Source organism: Cladophialophora yegresii (genome assembly GCF_000585515.1).
Source record: "Cladophialophora yegresii CBS 114405 chromosome Unknown aczIN-supercont1.1, whole genome shotgun sequence".
Taxonomy (NCBI): domain Eukaryota; kingdom Fungi; phylum Ascomycota; class Eurotiomycetes; order Chaetothyriales; family Herpotrichiellaceae; genus Cladophialophora; species Cladophialophora yegresii.
In genome coordinates, this window is record NW_006913045.1 from 1,570,394 (window position 1) to 1,588,016 (window position 17,623).

The 17,623-nt window shown below is 54.0% G+C and overlaps 7 protein-coding genes across 7 annotated transcripts; 3 read left to right on the top strand and 4 right to left on the bottom strand.

Annotated features, from left to right (window-relative positions):
* Positions 1-110: 110 nt before the first annotated feature.
* On the bottom strand, positions 111-1,550 carry A1O7_00557 (AGC/PKA protein kinase; the record flags this gene model as incomplete). The annotated part of the gene is made up of 3 exons (XM_007754598.1): positions 111-564; positions 614-867; positions 921-1,550. 3 exons carry the CDS (start codon positions 1,548-1,550, stop codon positions 111-113), a joined length of 1,338 nt encoding a protein of 445 aa, XP_007752788.1.
* Positions 1,551-2,606: 1,056 nt separating this feature from the next.
* A1O7_00558 (uncharacterized protein) lies at positions 2,607-5,081 on the bottom strand (the record flags this gene model as incomplete). The annotated part of the gene is made up of 2 exons (XM_007754599.1): positions 2,607-4,971; positions 5,059-5,081. 2 exons carry the CDS (start codon positions 5,079-5,081, stop codon positions 2,607-2,609), a joined length of 2,388 nt encoding a protein of 795 aa, XP_007752789.1.
* Positions 5,082-5,585: 504 nt separating this feature from the next.
* Positions 5,586-7,970, top strand: A1O7_00559 (ubiquitin thiolesterase; the record flags this gene model as incomplete). Its single annotated transcript, XM_007754600.1, has 1 exon — positions 5,586-7,970. One exon carries the CDS (start codon positions 5,586-5,588, stop codon positions 7,968-7,970), a length of 2,385 nt encoding a protein of 794 aa, XP_007752790.1.
* Positions 7,971-8,474: 504 nt separating this feature from the next.
* Positions 8,475-9,422, top strand: A1O7_00560 (1-acyl-sn-glycerol-3-phosphate acyltransferase; the record flags this gene model as incomplete). The annotated part of the gene is made up of 1 exon (XM_007754601.1): positions 8,475-9,422. One exon carries the CDS (start codon positions 8,475-8,477, stop codon positions 9,420-9,422), a length of 948 nt encoding a protein of 315 aa, XP_007752791.1.
* Positions 9,423-10,724: 1,302 nt separating this feature from the next.
* Positions 10,725-12,658, bottom strand: A1O7_00561 (imidazole glycerol phosphate synthase hisHF; the record flags this gene model as incomplete). The annotated part of the gene is made up of 3 exons (XM_007754602.1): positions 10,725-10,823; positions 10,891-12,396; positions 12,536-12,658. 3 exons carry the CDS (start codon positions 12,656-12,658, stop codon positions 10,725-10,727), a joined length of 1,728 nt encoding a protein of 575 aa, XP_007752792.1.
* Positions 12,659-13,428: 770 nt separating this feature from the next.
* On the bottom strand, positions 13,429-16,395 carry A1O7_00562 (uncharacterized protein; the record flags this gene model as incomplete). The annotated part of the gene is made up of 1 exon (XM_007754603.1): positions 13,429-16,395. The coding sequence occupies one exon, from the start codon at positions 16,393-16,395 to the stop codon at positions 13,429-13,431; it is 2,967 nt and encodes a 988-aa protein (XP_007752793.1).
* A 367-nt stretch (positions 16,396-16,762) lies between these two features.
* Positions 16,763-17,564, top strand: A1O7_00563 (uncharacterized protein; the record flags this gene model as incomplete). The annotated part of the gene is made up of 2 exons (XM_007754604.1): positions 16,763-16,908; positions 16,961-17,564. The coding sequence occupies 2 exons, from the start codon at positions 16,763-16,765 to the stop codon at positions 17,562-17,564; spliced, it is 750 nt and encodes a 249-aa protein (XP_007752794.1).
* Between the last annotated feature and the right edge of the window lie 59 nt (positions 17,565-17,623).

Consider the following 17,623-nt stretch of genomic DNA (forward strand, 5'->3'; position numbering starts at 1 on the left):
ACATATACTCATCAATACCCGATTGGCGGTACGCATTCGTTTGTTCAGCCTTCCCGGTTCGGTCGCATCGGTCACCACTCGGTGAGTAGTCTGTCCTCGACACATTGCGATCAGAAGTCCACAAAGAAATGGCCGAATCTGTAAAACAGGTCAGCTTCGGCATTCAGGGCCAACTCATGGGTACCATACGGGTCCTCTCCTTTCTTGCCATATTCCTCTGTTTCTTCAGGATACTTGTCGAACTGACTAGCGTCGCCAGCGCCACCCTTCACTGGAGGTACGTAGGGCGCATCGATGTCTTTCTTGAGCAGCCTCTCCCATGTGACTTCTGCGAACCATGCATGGTTCTTGATATCGGACGGACCGCCATGCAAGTTGCCCAACCTCTTGGTCAGGTCATTTGTGATGAGTTGAACCAGGAGATCTTGAGCATCCGCGTGAATGTACGGAGGATACTTGACTCGGCCTTTCAGGATGTTCTCGTAGATCTTGACGGGAGAGCCGCCGTCCCAGAATGGGGTAAAACCACACAGCATTTCGAAGATCAAAATACCGAGAGACCACCTAATTGCCTCAGTATCTCCCAAGGAGGATAGGGACACGAGTATCTCACCAGTCAACTGACTTGTTATAACCTTTTGAGGCTACCACTTCCGGAGCGAGGTAATCTGGAGTACCGCAAAGAGTCCAGGTGATATCAGGTACATCTTTCGCGAAACCGAAGTCCGTGATCTTGACGTGGCCATGCCGGTCGAGCAGCAAGTTTTCAGGTTTGAGGTCTCGGTATATTATATTTTGACCATGCAGATATTCGAGTGCTAGGGTGACTTCGGCGGCGTAGAACTTGGCGACAGGGTTCGGGAAGCGCTTCAAAGGTCAGTACCAGTGGTGGTCTGGCAGGGGTCAGGGTGCGGCATTACCTGCGACTTCCGAAGGAGACTGAACAGCTCACCACCTTCAATAAAGTCCATGACCATATATAGATTCCTGGAATCTTGGAACGTTCCCCACAGAGTGATTAGGAAAGGGTGCTTGACTCGCTGCAGCATGCGTCTTTCGTCATTGGTGTGCTCGATCTGCTTCATCTTGACCACCTGGGCCTTCTTCAAGACCTTGATAGCATAGTAGCGTTGATTATGCTTTGACTGCACGAGATGCACCCGCCCGAAGCTACCGGTACCCAATGTCCTCTGAATGGTAAAGTCTGTGAGTGTATATTTGCCCTTGGTCTGTCTTTGCACCGCTTTGGAGTCCACCACGCCCCCCGAAGGACTGACAACAGGTGCGGAGTTCATGTTCACTCCGCCGTTGCTCTCAGTTGTTTTGGCATGGGGGTCGGGGGTAGAGGTGGTGGTCACGGTAGTGGTGGCTGCAGTTGACTGGGTGGGAGCATCGGAGGTGCCAGTGGCCTTTGATGACGGTGACGACGTGTCAGTCTTGTGCGAAGATTTGTATTGAATCGGCTGATAATTGCCGCCGCTTTGGTGAGCGGGCTTGTCGTCAGACTCTTTGGTCTTCTTTTTCTTGAGCAGGCCTCCAAAGGTCGGCATTTGGCTGACGTAGGGGAGCGCACGGTTCCCCGAGAATGGAATGCTAACAATAGGTGATTTCAAAAGGAGCTTCGAGGCCCGTCAGGACTGCCTACCGAGTCACAACGTGGAACGTGGAATGGAGTGAGGCCGACCTGAGAGCAGGTGGGGAGGGGTAGCAGCAATTGCGACAGCCAAATCAAGGATCTATCGACGCAGGCCGTCGATAATTCGGTCGGGTAACGGCTGGCCGCTGGGAAGCTGCAATGCAGGCCGATAAGCTCCAATCGAGACGCAATACCACTAAAGCCAGTCCAGAGGAAGATATCAGCTATCGTGCAACCGGTGAGTTGGGTGAACAAGTGAGGGAGAGCACAGCATAAGCAGCTAGGTTTGTATCACAGAGAAATACAGGTTGAAGATGAGAGCTGCAGCTCGAAGCAAGTTGAGGCGGGATCTTTGAACTCTACGACGCTTGCTCCCAACTGCTACGAGTACTAAGAGGCCGAGCTGTAGGCTTGTTAGTGATATTATTGGCGACGAGGGGCACCAGTGACGAGCGGGCAGTTGCGTCGGTGCTAGCAGGGTTACAGTCCGCGATCAAGATATGCGTGGCGAGCAGACAAGATCTTCCCCTCCTACTCGTACGGTGCCTATGCTGTTCGCACACAGACGAGAACGCAGGCTCGAGACGCGGGGAAGCTGGCCAGCAAAGCGTGCCCGGTTCTCTTGCATTACACTGGTGACACTCTTCACGAACCATTACCATAAGACAAGCCTAATCCAGAGGATAGAGCCAGCAATGACCACTGTGGTACCCCAGGCCGCCTGTTGGCCCTCCAGTCTGTGCACCTCCACTCCTCTTTTCAAGCCACATATGTCACGGATTAAGCCATCTTGACCCCGCCAACGAGGTCAGAGGGACCCAGCCGACTGGCTGGGAAGAGGAACGCGGAGTACGGAGTCTGACCGCTGGCTTCGACGATATGATATCTGCCGCGGCACCAGGCCGTACTATGTAAAAGCGGATACTCCGACGCAGAGCTCACCGGCGCTGAGGTAAACATCGGACCACTTTCACCCTCGTGCCAACTTCATCTCACGGGTCACTTCATCTACGATCTCCTGCGCTTCACCTGCTGTCCGCGCCTCGAAATCGTATCGTTTGGACTCGTTAACTCTTCGGACCACGATTCGAACCAGCTTCGGATGTTTGGAGCTGACCTTGCACTTCAAGATGTCGTTGAATGCAATCGAGCTGAATTTGGCGTTGGAGCTGTTGTCTGCCGGCATGACATGGACTATGTCGCCGTCAAACACCAACACTCTTTGACTTCCCTGTGCAAAACCTCCTAACTGTTTCCTCGTCACGTAATACTTTTTGAAATTGCTTGCGCTCGACAGCATGTCTGCCTTCAACGACGAAGCTTGCATAGGTTGTCCCCTCTTGTTCTTCTTTGTCGGGCCCTGAATATCCAGCAACAGGGGCGCATTGGGTGAGGAGCTTCCAGGTGATCCCGTCAATGTGACTCCGGCTCCGAACCGCCGCCGGACGAGGTCCAACTCAGATCGCACGCCCAAAGCTTCCACCGTTCGGTCCAGCGGCGCCACGGTGTTAGTGCCAGCCACCTTGAGCACAAAGCCCGCCTTCTCAAGGTTCCATCTCTTGCACACATGGTCCAAGATTTCAGCGATGTAGCTGTCGGTTGATGTCTCTATCATCATTGTCTGCGCCGTCATATCGTGGTTGAGGTATCGGACCTTTAGGGGTTTCGTGGAGCCCATGCGAGGGGTGGCCTGCGGCGCCGCGGGCGCAGGAAGATCTGCAGGGGTCAAGGAAGCATTGGTGAGAGCGGTGGTGAAAGGTTGTCCAGCAAGGAGGATATTAGTTCGTGACACTCCTCCTTTGGGAGTGCCAGGACGCTCTATTGGGGGCTGTGGAGCCTGCCCTTCGACTGTGATGACGGGGCCAGCTTCTGTCTGTTCGAGAGGTCTGAGTTGAGGTGTCTCCTTCTTGTTAGCTTCGTATTGAGAAGCGGATGCCTCGACAAGACCAAACTCATCAAAAGGCCGGCCCCTGCTCCTGCCTCTACCCGCTCGATTGTTATTGTCAGTAAAATCCGTCACGGGCCTGGTACGGACAAGCGGAGGGAAGTCTTCGTCGACCTCTCCGTCTTCCACCATTCGCAGCGTCCACTTATTGACATCGAGTTGTTCCGGAGTGAGCGCTGGTTTCAACCCTTCCTCCTGGTACCTCCAAAGAGCATGGCCAATCGCTTCCGCAACTATGATAGGATTGCCATCTTTGGATGTCCGAGCCAGCGGCATTTCAAATGGCTCCTCGGGATCCTCCGAGAACGGGGCGTATATCTTGATCCACAGAGGATTTGGAGTCCCCTTTCCAGAGAGCCCAGCGAACGCTTGCAAAGGGTTGCTGGGGCCTTTTTTCTGTGCGCCAAGAGCCGCTGAAAGTAGACTTTTAGGCTGGACCATGCTTATGGGCCGTGGCGGCGGTAGCTCATGCAATATTGACATTGTCCTCTGTCTTCTAGGCGATCCGGGCTGAACTGAGCGAGGTGCCGAACTCGTTAAACTGCCCAACGGTGTAGAACTCAGATTCGGGTCACCTAAAGTGTTGAGCAGAGATGCCGAGTCCATGGTGTCCCCTAACTCGGAAGACATGGCAGATCCGACCGATTCGGCATCGGAGTCGTCCTGGAGGCCTACGTGCTGACCAGCTTGTGCACCTACACCGATGGGGTCTTCGCCAGGAAGCGGAGCAGATTTGGAGGTTCGACCCGCGGTCAGTTGACGGCGTTGGAAATATGCTGGATCGACTTCGTTCTCCGAAGACATTTCACTGCTCGTTGTAGTGTCACGCCTGGCGCGGGCTTTGACAGCTTCAACGGCACCAAGCGAACCGGTCCTGCGCCTGTTGTCGATTGCTGGTTTGTTCGGCGAGGTTGTTCCACCGTCTCCATCGGTACCGTGGATTGGGGATGAGTCTGCACGGTTGCGAGCAGGCATCTTTGCAAACCGGATTTGCTGGATAGTGCGTTGGCCACCATCGCCTTCATCTTCCGACTCATCAGTTAAATCGCTACTGTCGTCGTCCTCCACCTGTTCTCTCCTTCTCCGCCGCCTCATATGGAGTGCGGGCCCGATCGTATCATTGCTAGTTCTGCCAGTAACGAGGCCACCTTCATCCTCTTCGGCATCAAGTGAGTTCAGCTGCTGAAGGTCCGCACCTTCCTTGAAATAGTTGGTGTTGACAGATGTCGGAATGGGAGGAGAATAAGTCCGCTGTATGGGGTCAGCGGACCAGCCAGCTGCACGAAACCCAGGTGTGTTAAGGATTGATGAGTTGACGTTGATCAGTCGCTCAGCGATCCCGTCCTTGGCGCTGGCCAAATAAGACGTCCGTAGATACCATATAGCAAAGCTGTGGTGGAGGTTAGCGGAAATCCCTCCCTTCAGATCGGTCGGTTGACTGCGGGATCTTCTTCGGCAGTCAAGCCAATTCACTCACTCTTCATTCTGTAATAGAGCCATGCTGAGTGTCGTGCCCTCGGCGCTCGAGTAATGGGCCAAAGATGATCAGAAAATGACCGAACAGGACACCGGGTCCATATGAGGGAGTGCGACCGTGGCCATTGCAGGGTCCTGAAGTTGCGAACGTGACGGCGCTACGCAACGACGTTCTGCATGACCTGAACCCGTTGTGGACTGAAGCGACGACCTCTGTAAACGACAAGTAGGATTGTTAGTGATGTTAGCCCGAAACAGGCGGGAGTTGAGGGGTCCAGGCTAAGCCTAAGCCAGGAGTTTACGGCGTTAATGAGCTGCAGACATCAACCAACCAAATTGCAGTGTTCTACGTCAGCCTTGCCAGTGGCACAGCTAGCCTTCCCAAGCCTTGTCTCATGCGGCGGGGATACTCTTGCCCTCGTGCCCATTACTAAAGTCTTCAAGCCTTTCTTCACATTGTCGCCTTTCTTACCTCTCCCGTTGCTTCTCACCTTCTCAACCCACGTTTTTAGCTCCTTCAGTCTCGTCATGGCGTGTCCACACGCCCAGTCCCAGGACCTTCGTCCTCCGAGACCCAACCAGAGTGTCTACCGTGAAGACTGTACGCAGTGTTTTGATTCTATAGACGATGAAGCTGGCCTTGACGTCTGTCTAAGCTGCTTCAACGGAGGTTGTGCTGGCGACCGCAACCACTCTCTCCTTCACTACTCTCTGACGAGCCACCCTCTGGTGCTGAACATCAAGCGAACCCAGAAACACGTCCAGCGTGATGAGCCTCCTCCGAAGCTGACCAAACTTGCAATCGCTGCCGAAACGGAGGAGGACAAGTACGATACAACGACCAGAGTCAAATGCCATGCGTGTGGTATTCAAGATGTGGACCGGTCATTAGGAAACCTGCCTGCAGTTGTCAACGGGGTCATGAAAGCCATGACGTTCGCCAAATCAGAAGAAGTCAAAGCGTGGGAGCAAGAGTTTACACCCTGCGAACATACCCTGTGCCTCCAGCAAGAGGCGGGCAGACAGATTGAGTCACAAAACCTGGGTTCATGCTCCAGGTGTGAGCTAAAAGAGAACCTCTGGCTCTGCTTAGAGTGTGGAAATCTAGGCTGCGGCAGAGCGCAATTCGGTGGCGTCGGCGGCAATTCTCACGGACTGGCTCACGCGACAGAGAGCGGACACGCTGTCGCTGTCAAGCTTGGTTCCATCACTCCGGAAGGTAATGCCGACGTCTACTGCTACCAGTGCAACGAAGAACGGGTGGACACAGAACTGGCCAAACATCTCGCCCATTGGGGCATCAGTATTGCAGAACGTGAGAAGACCGAAAAGAGTCTAATGGAGATGCAAGTTGAGCAGAACTTGAAATGGGATTTTTCAATGACCACAGAAGACGGCAAGGAGCTGTCCCCTCTGTTCGGCCAGGGCTTTACAGGCCTGAAGAACATCGGGAATAGCTGCTACCTCAACAGTGCCGTTCAATGTCTCTTCTCGTTGCCCGATTTTCAAATCCGATACTATCGCCCTGACGAACCTCCACCGACCACTCAAGTACCAGCGGAAGACCTGGAGACCCAGCTGCGTAAGCTTGCTGATGGTGTGCTCTCTGGTCGATATTCACGGCCAGAGACCAACACGCATGTCTCGCCGGATGATCCAGAAGTGCCCCATCAGAAAGGTCTTTCACCTGCAATGTTCAAGCATCTCATCGGACGGAACCATGAAGAGTTCTCGACCATGAGACAACAAGACGCGTTCGAATTTCTGCTCCACCTCTTCAAACATATCAGCATATCCAACAACTCCCAATCTTCGCAAGACCCAGTGCAATCTTTTCGCTTCGTCATGGAGCAGCGCTTGCAGTGCTCGAATTGTAAGCGCGTCCGGTACCGAACGGATGAACAGGACAACATCTCGATTCCTGTGCCCGTGCGGAGAAGGCAGGCTGTTAACGGCCAAAGCGGTGCAGCAGATGAGCCAAAAGGGTCCGAGTTTGAACCAATATCGCTGAAAGAGTGTCTGGACGTCTTCACTGCGACGACTGCTGTGGAGTTGACCTGTCCTGCTTGCGGGTCCAAGGCTGGATTCACCAAGACCTCAAAGTTCAAAACCTTCCCGAAGAACTTGGCGATCAATCCTCTTCGCTTTGAGATCATCAACTGGGTACCGACAAAACTCGATATCCCTGTTCAGGTAACGGATGAGGCGTTCGATCTGAGTGCCTACAAGTCCTCAGGTCTGCAGCCAACTGAGGAGGAGCTGCCAGAAGACGCAGACGTTGGTGGCTCTAGTTCGTCGGCTGCAGCCTTTACCCCCAACGCAGAAGCTCTCGGCCAACTTGAATCTATGGGCTTCCCTCGAAACCGATGCGAAAAGGCGCTCCATGCGACTGGCAATGCCGATGCAGAGGCTGCTATGAATTGGCTCTTCTCGCATATGGACGACCCAGACATCGATCAGCCTCTGGATCTCGGTGGCGGGGCGGGCGGTGGCTCAGCAGATGATGCTGACAAGATTGCGCAGCTTGGGGATATGGGTATCGGTGCACCGCAGGCACGAAAAGCATTGCGAGAGTGCAATGGCGACGTCAACCGAGCTCTAGATTGGGTGTTTAGCCATCCCGATGATCAAGGCGATTTTGGTGAAGACGCACCAACTGCTGCGAAGGAATCTAAGACGCTTCCCGGAAGCGAACAACTCCCTGCGAAGTTCGAACTTCAGAGCATTGTATGCCACAAAGGGTCAAGCATCCACGCCGGACATTATGTGGCGTTCATTCGACGAGCCATTCCCGGAACGGACAAAGACAAGCACTGGGTGCTGTTTAATGATGAGAAAGTGGTCAAGGCGGTGGACGTGGATGAGATGAAGAAGTTTGCATACATTTACTTCTTCCGCATGGTGGAGGACTGATGCGTCGCATTGAGACCACCAGTCATGACAAGAAGACACTGGCTTACGACCCGGCAGAGCATGAACAGTTTATGAGAAGCAACAGGACATTTTAACGAACATGGAACTCCGCAACGAAGAAAATAGCTACCAGCATAGCATGGGATGGCATAGAACAGGCTCGGCTAATTAGATTCAGGCTGGTGGAAGACATCCTCAGCCTCGTCGGAATCTAAATCCATTCAACATGACGTCAGCGCCGAGGTTGACGACTCCAACAAGGCTGCGTCCTTCCGCCCACCAAAAATTACGTGGGGTTTCTGCGTCTCCAGCTGCTCAGAAGAAATTCGTGCTTGTGCCTTGTGACCACTCTTTGCATGTCACACTGTTCGCTTCGAGCTTGTTGCACGCATGTCGTCGACCTCGAGTTCATTTCTCCTTGACTCATCTTTAGCAGTTCGAGCCGGCTATATTCGTTCCCGTCTTCCTCGATCCTCTGACTAACGATTACCACTTTTCACCGCCATGTTCTTCCTCCTGCGCTGGACCGTCTACTTTTTCTCCTTCTACGTCTTCATCATGCTCTCCTTCTTCGCCCTGCATACCTACCTCCCCGGCGCGCCTCCGATTCTTGGTTTCTTAGCCCGTACCATGGCTGCGTACCTAAGCCTCATCGCTTGCGCCGCCTACGGTACCATCGCATCTGCTATCCTGAGGCTCTTTGGGTTGCACTTTACCTACGGGCAGTGGACTACCGCCAAAGCCTTCAAGAATCTGTGCACCTACACCCTGGGCGTACGATTTGAGATCCTGGACAACGGAGAACAGATCTTGAACAGCACCCGCCCAGCGGTTTTCATAGTGAACCACCAGACAGAACTCGACGTCCTCCTCCTCGGCTGGATCTGGCCCAAGAACTGCTCCGTCACTGCGAAAAAGAGCCTGCGAAACATCCCCTTCTTGGGCTGGTTTATGACGCTCAGCGGCACTATCTTTATCGACCGTGTGGACAGATCCGCCGCCATGAAAGCCTTCGAAGGCGCCGCAAAAGCTATGAAGGAGAAGAGACAGAGCGTGGTCATCTTCCCCGAGGGGACAAGGAGTTACTCTCTGGAGCCGATGCTACTGCCGTTCAAGAAGGGAGCGTTCCATCTTGCGGTTCAGGGAGGCGTGGATATCGTGCCCGTCGTAGCCGAGAATTATAGTGCAGTGTTGAGTCCGAAATTGAAGAGGTTTAATGCCGGCACCATACGAGTCAAAGGTAGGATGCGTCCCCGGGACGATGATCTTTTTAACCGGGTCGAGGGGCTGACCGTCGAGACAGTGCTTGATCCGATTCCCACAAAGGGTCTTACTCCTGCCGACGTCGATCAACTAACACGGGACACCCGGGAGAATATGCTCGACGTCCTCACTGCCATGGCTCAAGACCCCGGATCTCGTGCTTTCCGCAATCAGAAGAAAGAGTCTTGAGTTCCCGCGTTGAGAGGCAGAAGCAGGTCGTGTGGGCTCAACCTTACTCCTTCATGCCCTGCGCTGAGTTGTGGCTCAAGCGCAAAGCGCATGTGAGCATGACTGTCGAGAGAGATACTGTCTAGCTTGACCTGCAATGGCAAATACCTTTGCATTGACAGCCTCATGGTGACCACGTTACGACGCAAGCATTGGCAGCCTTCCTCTATGGTCGGGAGGTATGGGGTGCGCATCCGGTATGTCCAGGGAACCTTCTCTACCATACACGAGCAGTTGGGAGAACCCTTTCTTTTGGTTTGAGGGCGTCAATCGCCAACCACCGAAGGACACAGGAGGCTGGCAGACAACTGCGGACACGAGTTTACGAGTAATGATGACAACGCTACCAGCCATTGAAGGCTAGGAAGGTCTAAAAGCAAGCTTGAGTACAGCTGTTACATACCCCGTGGAATAACAGGCAAGGAGATGAAAGATGCGCGATCGCAAAGAGCATCGCAGTGGTGGTGGTGCTGTTGGTGGAGAAGTCGATGTATTGCTGCTTTTCACTTACTACCAATATGTCCAGATCACACGGACTCATCCGGACTCACACAAAGTCATCCGGAGTGTTGAGTTCAGGACGCAATGGGGCCGGTGCAGTGGAGCTCTAAGAACACCCACATGGCCCTCACTCCAAGGTAGATTTCTTGCACGACATGCATACATGGATATCGGGTCAACTACAGCATGTAGCTGTCCCGAGGGAGCGAATCAGTCACAGCTTCTTCAAGTAACTTCTACCGCTCCTGTCTTCTCCTGCCCCCTCCTATCTTCCCCAGCCCGGTCTGTCTTCATAGCACTTCCCGCGCATAACTTGTCCCATGTCTACTTGCAGCAACCAAGTGGTTATGGGGAGAGGGGAACAAACAAAGATGCTTCAGACGGGTTTAGTTGAGGCTGTACGTGGAATGCATCTCTCACATTGGAAGTATTTCTCGCGTTGTCCGCATCTATCACATTGATCGCATCTATCACATTGATCGCATCTATCACATTGATCGCATCTATCACATTGATCGCATCTATCACATTGATCGCATCTATCACATTGACCCACCTATCAGATTGACCCCATCTCTGATTGTGGCACAGTGCTCAGCACTGAAGCAGAAGCAGGTGCGCCTTGGAGATTGACAGAGGACGGTACGGTAGTACCGTTCTTCGATACTGTACGTTCTGCCCCGGGCGGGAACCCCTGGGCATATCTGGCTCACCACTTATTCCTCGGACCTCGCCTTCGCCCCCGGCTTCGACCTTCGACCTTTACCGTCCGTCGTCGAACTCTTCAAATGGGCGGACCAACAGCCCGGCCTGCCCGAGGTGTTCTTTGACCTGCATGACTGTGTATTCGCCGCGGTGGAACTATGCGCGAGAAAACGTTGTCAGCTAGTGTGAACCCAATAAGTTACACAATCGAGCAGGCACTTACCATTCCGGCTCCCAACGCCGCGTCGACCTTCGTCTTCCTAAACACCTCGTCGAAATGGACCGGATTTCCGGCCCCGGAGGAGGCAATTACCGGAATGGTCACTGCGCTCTTGACCATATCGATCAACTCAAGGTCATACCCGCGATTCGAGCCATCTCGGTCGATGGCGTTGAGCAGGATCTCGCCCGCGCCCATTGCCTCAACAGCCTTGACGAGCTGCACGACGTCGAGGTCGCGGGTCTCGCGACCGCCTCGGATCGTGCATGCGTACCAGACGTGTCCCCTGCCTTGAGCGTCCGGTTCGTCCGTCTTGATGGTATGGTGGGCGGTTTCGGACTGTGACGAGACGAAGACCCTCTTCGGGTCGACGCTGACGACCACGGCCTGAGCACCGTACGCCGCTGAGATGGTCTCTATACTCGTCCTGCCTGAGAGGTTGCCGCCCGCGGAATAATATTCTTCAGCTGCAAGGACTGCGTCGCTCCCTATGCTGACTTTGTCTGCCCCCGAGGCGAAGTACAACTTCGCCACGTCCAGTGCTGATACGGTCTTCCCCGTGGCTGGGTCGACCATGTCTCGGATGCCACCGCCGATTGTGAGTGGCACGAAGACCGTCTCGGACGTTCGTCGAAGGATCTCGAGCATCGGTAGGTCGGTGATGGGGCAGTCCCGGAAGGATGTGATGTTGAGGAACGTGACTTCGTCGGCTCCCTGGTTGTAGTAGCGTTGTGCCATCTCGACTGGTTTACCCAGGTTACGGACTTGAGACCCGGCCGTCTTCTCCCGAACATCGTACTGGTCTCCTTTTGTGACGACGAGGTCACCTTGGTCATTTGTGCGGACGTCAAGGCAGGCGATTATTCGCCGGGTGAGTCCGTTTGTGCCTGCGTCGTTGGGCGGAATCCCGTTACTCGCGGTTGCAGTGCAAGATAATGAAGCGCGGATGGGATCTGACCACATTTTGCCCTCGAGGAACGCCTTGATGACTCTCAATCCCGCGGCGCCCGACTTTTCGGGATGGAACTGTGTGGCAAAAATGTTTCCCTTGCCGATCGCGCCCACGTACGACTCCTCGCCATACGTCGCGGTGGCGACGGTCCAGCCTTGTTCCTCAAGCTCACCGGCTACGTACGGAGCGAAGTAGCTATGCACGTAATAGTACTTACTCCCTGGATTCAAACCGTAGAAACTTCTCCCCTCACCCTGATGGTCTTGATCGCGGTCGTGGTGGAGAGTAGATGCATCGTTCCACCCTATACAGGGGACAGACTTCTTCGATCCATCTTTGTTGCTTCCGGAGAAGCGGGTCAACGACGCTGGGATGAGGCCGAGGCCCGGCACAGAAGGTGCTTCTGCGGAGCCTGAGAACAGCGCTTGCAGACCCACGCAGATGCCGAAGAAAGGTTTCCCGGCGGTGATGTGCTTTTGGATGGCGGGAAGATAGCCAGCACATGAAAGGGAGTTGAGGCAGTGGCCGAAGTGGCCAACGCCGGGAAGGATGATTTTCTGTAGAGGGGCACCTATGGTTTAGAGTTGGTGATTCAGGCGGTTGAGGTTGGACGACAAGGAAAGGCTCCCCAAGCATCGATATTCGGCCGTTGCCGGGTCCCCGGAAGCACAAGTACAAATAACCAGGGAAACTTACTTCCGCTTTCTCAACATCCTGGGGGCTTCTAATCCATTCCACTTCCCATCCACACTTCTCAATGGCGTTGACAAGGGAGCGGATATTGCCGGCGACATAGTCGAGCAGATGTACAGTCGGCATCGTGTCGGCAGATCACAACAGATGAAGATGCTGCCTCGACGGCTGGTGAGGCAAGTTTGAGGGAGGAAGGGGGAAGATAGAGATATGACTCAGGCCTTCCCCATCTTCCGTCGACCTGTACTGGTGTAGGGATACTAGGCTTGGAATGGTTCGACCGAGAGCGACGGCAAGCCAGACTGACCCTATCTTTCGGGAATCGGAGATGGGATAGCGCTATGGGTAGACGACGTGGTGGGCTTTGGGGGGGGGGAGGAGAAGTTGAGATGGTTGTCATGCTGGTTAACAATTTTATCTCCTACTTTGCTAATAATTCCTCCCGCATTCGGAAAGCAAACAGAAAACTCGAGCGACGTCATTGGCCAAAATTCGCACCACCCAGAGTTGCCCGCTGCATCTTAATTGTGGGCTTCTATTAGCGCTTGTCACGTGAAAGTGTCATGTGAGTGAAGCTGTGCACGGCCGGCGAGGTGAATGCCAGCAGGCCTTTCCTACCTGTAACCTCATATACACGTATGACTCCTATCGACGGCATTGCATTGACTCTACACCTTCGTCCTGCGAAGACACGACAGCTTGCGCGTAACGCAACCCCGCTTCGGCCCTCGAGCATTCCTGAATTGCTATGGGCCACTACACTTTCACGACCACAAGGACCAGGGCCACAACACCACCCTCGCGGCGCCAGCCGCTCTTTGTATTGTACATTTGCCTCGTTGCCTGTCATAATCCACACGCCGTTCATTTCTAGAAGCATCACATATCACCTCGTACTATTGCGTCGTGGCCCTGATAGCCTGTAACATAAGCGCGAATATCAACCCTCGGGCAACACTTCCGACCTGTAAACAGTCAAATACCTTGCCTAGAGCTTCTCCACTGGCCGCCGCGCCCATGACGCTTGTCAAGGCCTGCGGCATGCCTCGTTCAACAAGCAGTCTCCTGGCTTTTATGCGCAGCATTTCTTTCTCCTCTGGCGTCAGTTCCTTGGGCCAAGTCGCTTTTTCTTCCGCCGTAGGCAGAGTATTGTATCGGAGTGTGTTGATGTGAGTCGCTAATCCTTTATCAGAAAAGTTGGCGTCCACGACACTTTCCTGGATCAGTGTGCGGATGGATTCGAGCTGTGGATTGTTCGGGCGTAGAAGAAACGTCTTGGCTGCACCGAGGAGAGACAACCTGATTGACCAGGCACCGCCCATTGAGTACAGCTCAGTCAGAATGGCGAAAATGAGTTCAATCAGGATGCGCGTTTCTTCTTCGGAGATGGGGATATCCTTCTTGACTTTTCGGGACGGAGCCTTTTTGGCAGCGTTGTTCGTGGCAAGCGCCGACACTACATCCTCCGGCTTCATGGATGGTGCAGGTGTTGTCGGAGTGATCGTGTCCTGCCGAGGTCGTGGCGGTGTCGCAGGCTTTGATATAGATGAGGGCTGATAGTCATCTGAAATCATACTCGGCAGTGGAGGCATTGAAATGCTCTCTTCCGATTGCCGTGCTGAACCATTCTGGCTGATTGGCGACTGAGCGTATTCTTGATTTGGAGTTTCAACGCTTGGTCTTGCTGGCAACTGTGATGGTCTGGACTCTATGCTATCAGAGCTTTGCCTGGGTAGTTCTTGGCTGAACCTCGGAGTAGAGATCGACGGCTGCCCGGATGGAGTTCTCGCAGGGCTAGGTCTCGTAGGGATCAATCTCTTCGGCGCACCCTGCACTCCGGTAGCCACTGCACCAAAAACACCCTGCACACCTCCAAGTACAGCCTTGCCGCCGCCAGCGATGTTCTTTCCGCCTTGACCCAGCACACTGATGAAGTTCTTGCCCACGTTTTCCAGCGCGGCGCCCCCTTGCACGAGGACGTTCTTGCTCTGCGCAGGCGCTTTCTGTAGACCAGTCTCCTTGTCCAAGAACTTCTTCATGGCCTCTGTCTCAGCCAGTGGCTCATATCTGACTATAAACCTCAGGTACGCCTCCAAGCTCTGGTTAAGCGTGGAACTTGTCTGACCTCTCCAGGTCGGCAGGTTCGGATACTTCTGACCAAACTCGGGAACTCCAGAGATGCGGGCTATCGTTGTGAGGGTCTGGTGGAGCGGTTCAAAGTCGGGATATCTGCGTGATACCATCCAGCCGGGGAAACGATGCGACGCTGGTTCGATTTGCAGCAGGTATTCGTTATTGGGTCTCTGGCGGAAGGTTGATTTTTCGTTCAAGTCGCCCAGGTCCAAGATGGTGATAGATGCGTTGTGTAGGGTCAATGGAACCGCCACCATGACTTCAACAGGTGCGGGAGCTGTCGACACAGGCGAGGGCGGCACAACATTAGAGACCGTCTCCATCATCTGGTCAAAGTTCGTAAAGGAAGCCTGCTCCTTGGTGGGACTGGGGCTCGTCGACGAATAGGCATTGCCGTCGTTGTCGAAGACCAAGGATGTGTCGAGTGACGATTCTGCTTGGCGGTTCCGGTCACTATCAGAAGAGGTGGGTGTGGCCAGCCCGACGTCGTTTGTCGCCACCGAACTCGTCTCTTCCGGTTCGCTAGCAGGCACACCACGTTTCCGCCGGGCTTCATCTTCGGCAATCATCTCATTAAGCCGTTGGGCTTCACGCATCGCCTCTTGCATGGCTTCTTCCGCCCTGCTCACCCGTCTAGTGTGTGATTTCCCGGGATCTATGTTCTCCTTTGTGTGGGACATAGCTTCGCTCATGTCTTCCACCCCGGCATCTATAGCGTTCATGATCTCAGGCTCTCCCTGCTCCAATAAAAACACAATCCAGCCGTTTATCCATTCTGGCTTCGAACACATTTCGACGGTGGTCTCCAGGACAAGGCCTGCCAACACCTCCCGGAGGAAAGCCTTTACCAGAGGACAGTTGTATGCTTTGGGGTCGAGGAAGTTTTGCAAGATGTCATCCGCCACGAGGTTGAACTTTCGGTCCTGCTGATCCTTGCTCAGAACATTGGCTAGATTGCTTTCGGGTTGGAACTGGAGGTATGTCTTGATGGCCGTCTCGGCATCCTGATTCGACGATGCCTTGATGGCGGTAGATAGCTCGTTCAAGAACACGATAATGATGGAGGTCGAGTTGGCAAAGAAGTCGAGGACGGGTTCAGCAGCCCGTTTGCGCGACAGATGATTGGAAAAGGAGAGAACGAAGCTGGTGAAGGTATTTCTGGCAGCTGCTGGAAAGGACTGGTCTTTCGGAAGCAGAGGGCTATACCACCATCTGACATAGTCTCGCATGACAGCATCAGTGAAGTTGATGAGCGACGCTCTGGTCTCAGGCTCGAAGTCAGAATAGTCGAGTATCTTGGCTTCGTTGGGATCGTTCTCGTTATCTCGTGGTGGCCTCCTCTCCCGCCAGTCGAGCACTCTCTGCGCGACTTCCACACCCAACTCTTTCCTGCGCTGGTCCAGCTCGGCTTTCTCTTCCTGCGACCGGCCTCCATATTGACTTTCCCAGGTAGCGTGAAGAACGACGCCCCCGACTGCGCCGATCAGGACTAAGCCAACGCGACCAAGCACGAGGTAAGTCGAAGCGCATAGGCCGACCGCACAGGCTCCAAGAGTCTCATTGCTCGCGTTTGCTAAAAATTTGAGGGTAGCGTCAATGATAGCAGAAGTTGTCAGCGGCTGCGTAGATAGTGTAGGCGGCGTCGAGGAATGTTTGGGGACGGCGGGAGAGGATTCGGAACGGCCACCCTCGCCTTCCGTGACTTCAATGGCGCTAGGTCTTTTCTCCATAGTTGCACTGGCTCATGGCGCGGCCTGCGTGCACCGATGGAAAAGGCGTTGCAACTTGTCGTGGGCAGACAAGACACTTTCGATCCGCATACTGTGTAAGCTCGGCTCTCTCGGGGCATCGCAGATGAAGTTCAGGGCTGGAAGAACACATGCCCGAGATGTCCGTTAGGGGCCACGCGCTAAAGCTAGGGGCGGCAGGGGGCGCCCCACGGCCCAATCTTCGTGATCGCCGCGTGGACACACGCCACATCCCTGTCAATTTTCAGAAAAGTTCTGCCCGCAATTGGCAATTTTTGATTCGAGGATTCGCGTAGCCAGAACGTCGGTTACATGATATTTTCTGTCTAACAGCACGGCGACTACGAGAATGGCCGAACCACTCTGCGCAAGCTGCCAGGAGCCGCTGCTCATCGAGGTCGAGCCAGATAGCGACAGCGAGGAAACAAAGGCACCAGCACAGACTGAGAGCGTCCCAGATGATGTCGAATTGACTTGCGGCTGTCATTATCATTGGTACACACTGCCCCATTGTTAGTAGTAACTACATCCCTAACAGATGGTCCAGGGAATGCTTTCTAGAGTCGTACACCATCACACAATGCCCGAATTGCGACAAAGACATCTCCGTTCTTTCTCCGAGTGGATCGCAACAGGTCCTGGTCACCCTCCGGAGCGAAGGCGGCCTCCAAGAAAAATATGACATACTCCCGGCTGCCACCGAGGAAGCGTATATGCGGGCCTATCCTGAAGAACGCAAAGGACATGCATACCTGGAGTTCTGTCGGGAGGGTGATATCGATGCTATAATTCACATGATCAAAGACTCGAAAGATGACGACGGCGAGGAATACGAAGAGATCGATGATATCTTGAGATATCGTGGTACTTTCGAAGGAATCGATGGTTCAGGGCTGCACGTCGCCATCCGATACGATCAAGAAGAGGTAGCCTGGTTACTCCTGGCGCTCGGCTCGCAATTGGAATGGGAGAAGTTTCCTTCTATCGTTCTCCAAGCGATGCAAGGTCTTGGCCTGCAGCAGGAAGACAGGAACGATGAGCCAGACATTAGGACCCTGGTGGACAGTGAAGGCCGCACGCCGGCAGACCTGGCAAAGCAACTTGGAGGTGTATGGGAAGAATGGCTTTCAAAGGGCCGATTGATTGCATGATGGACGAACCAGTTCTGTCTCTGTACCACACCATAATTCTCATACCGAACTGAATGTAT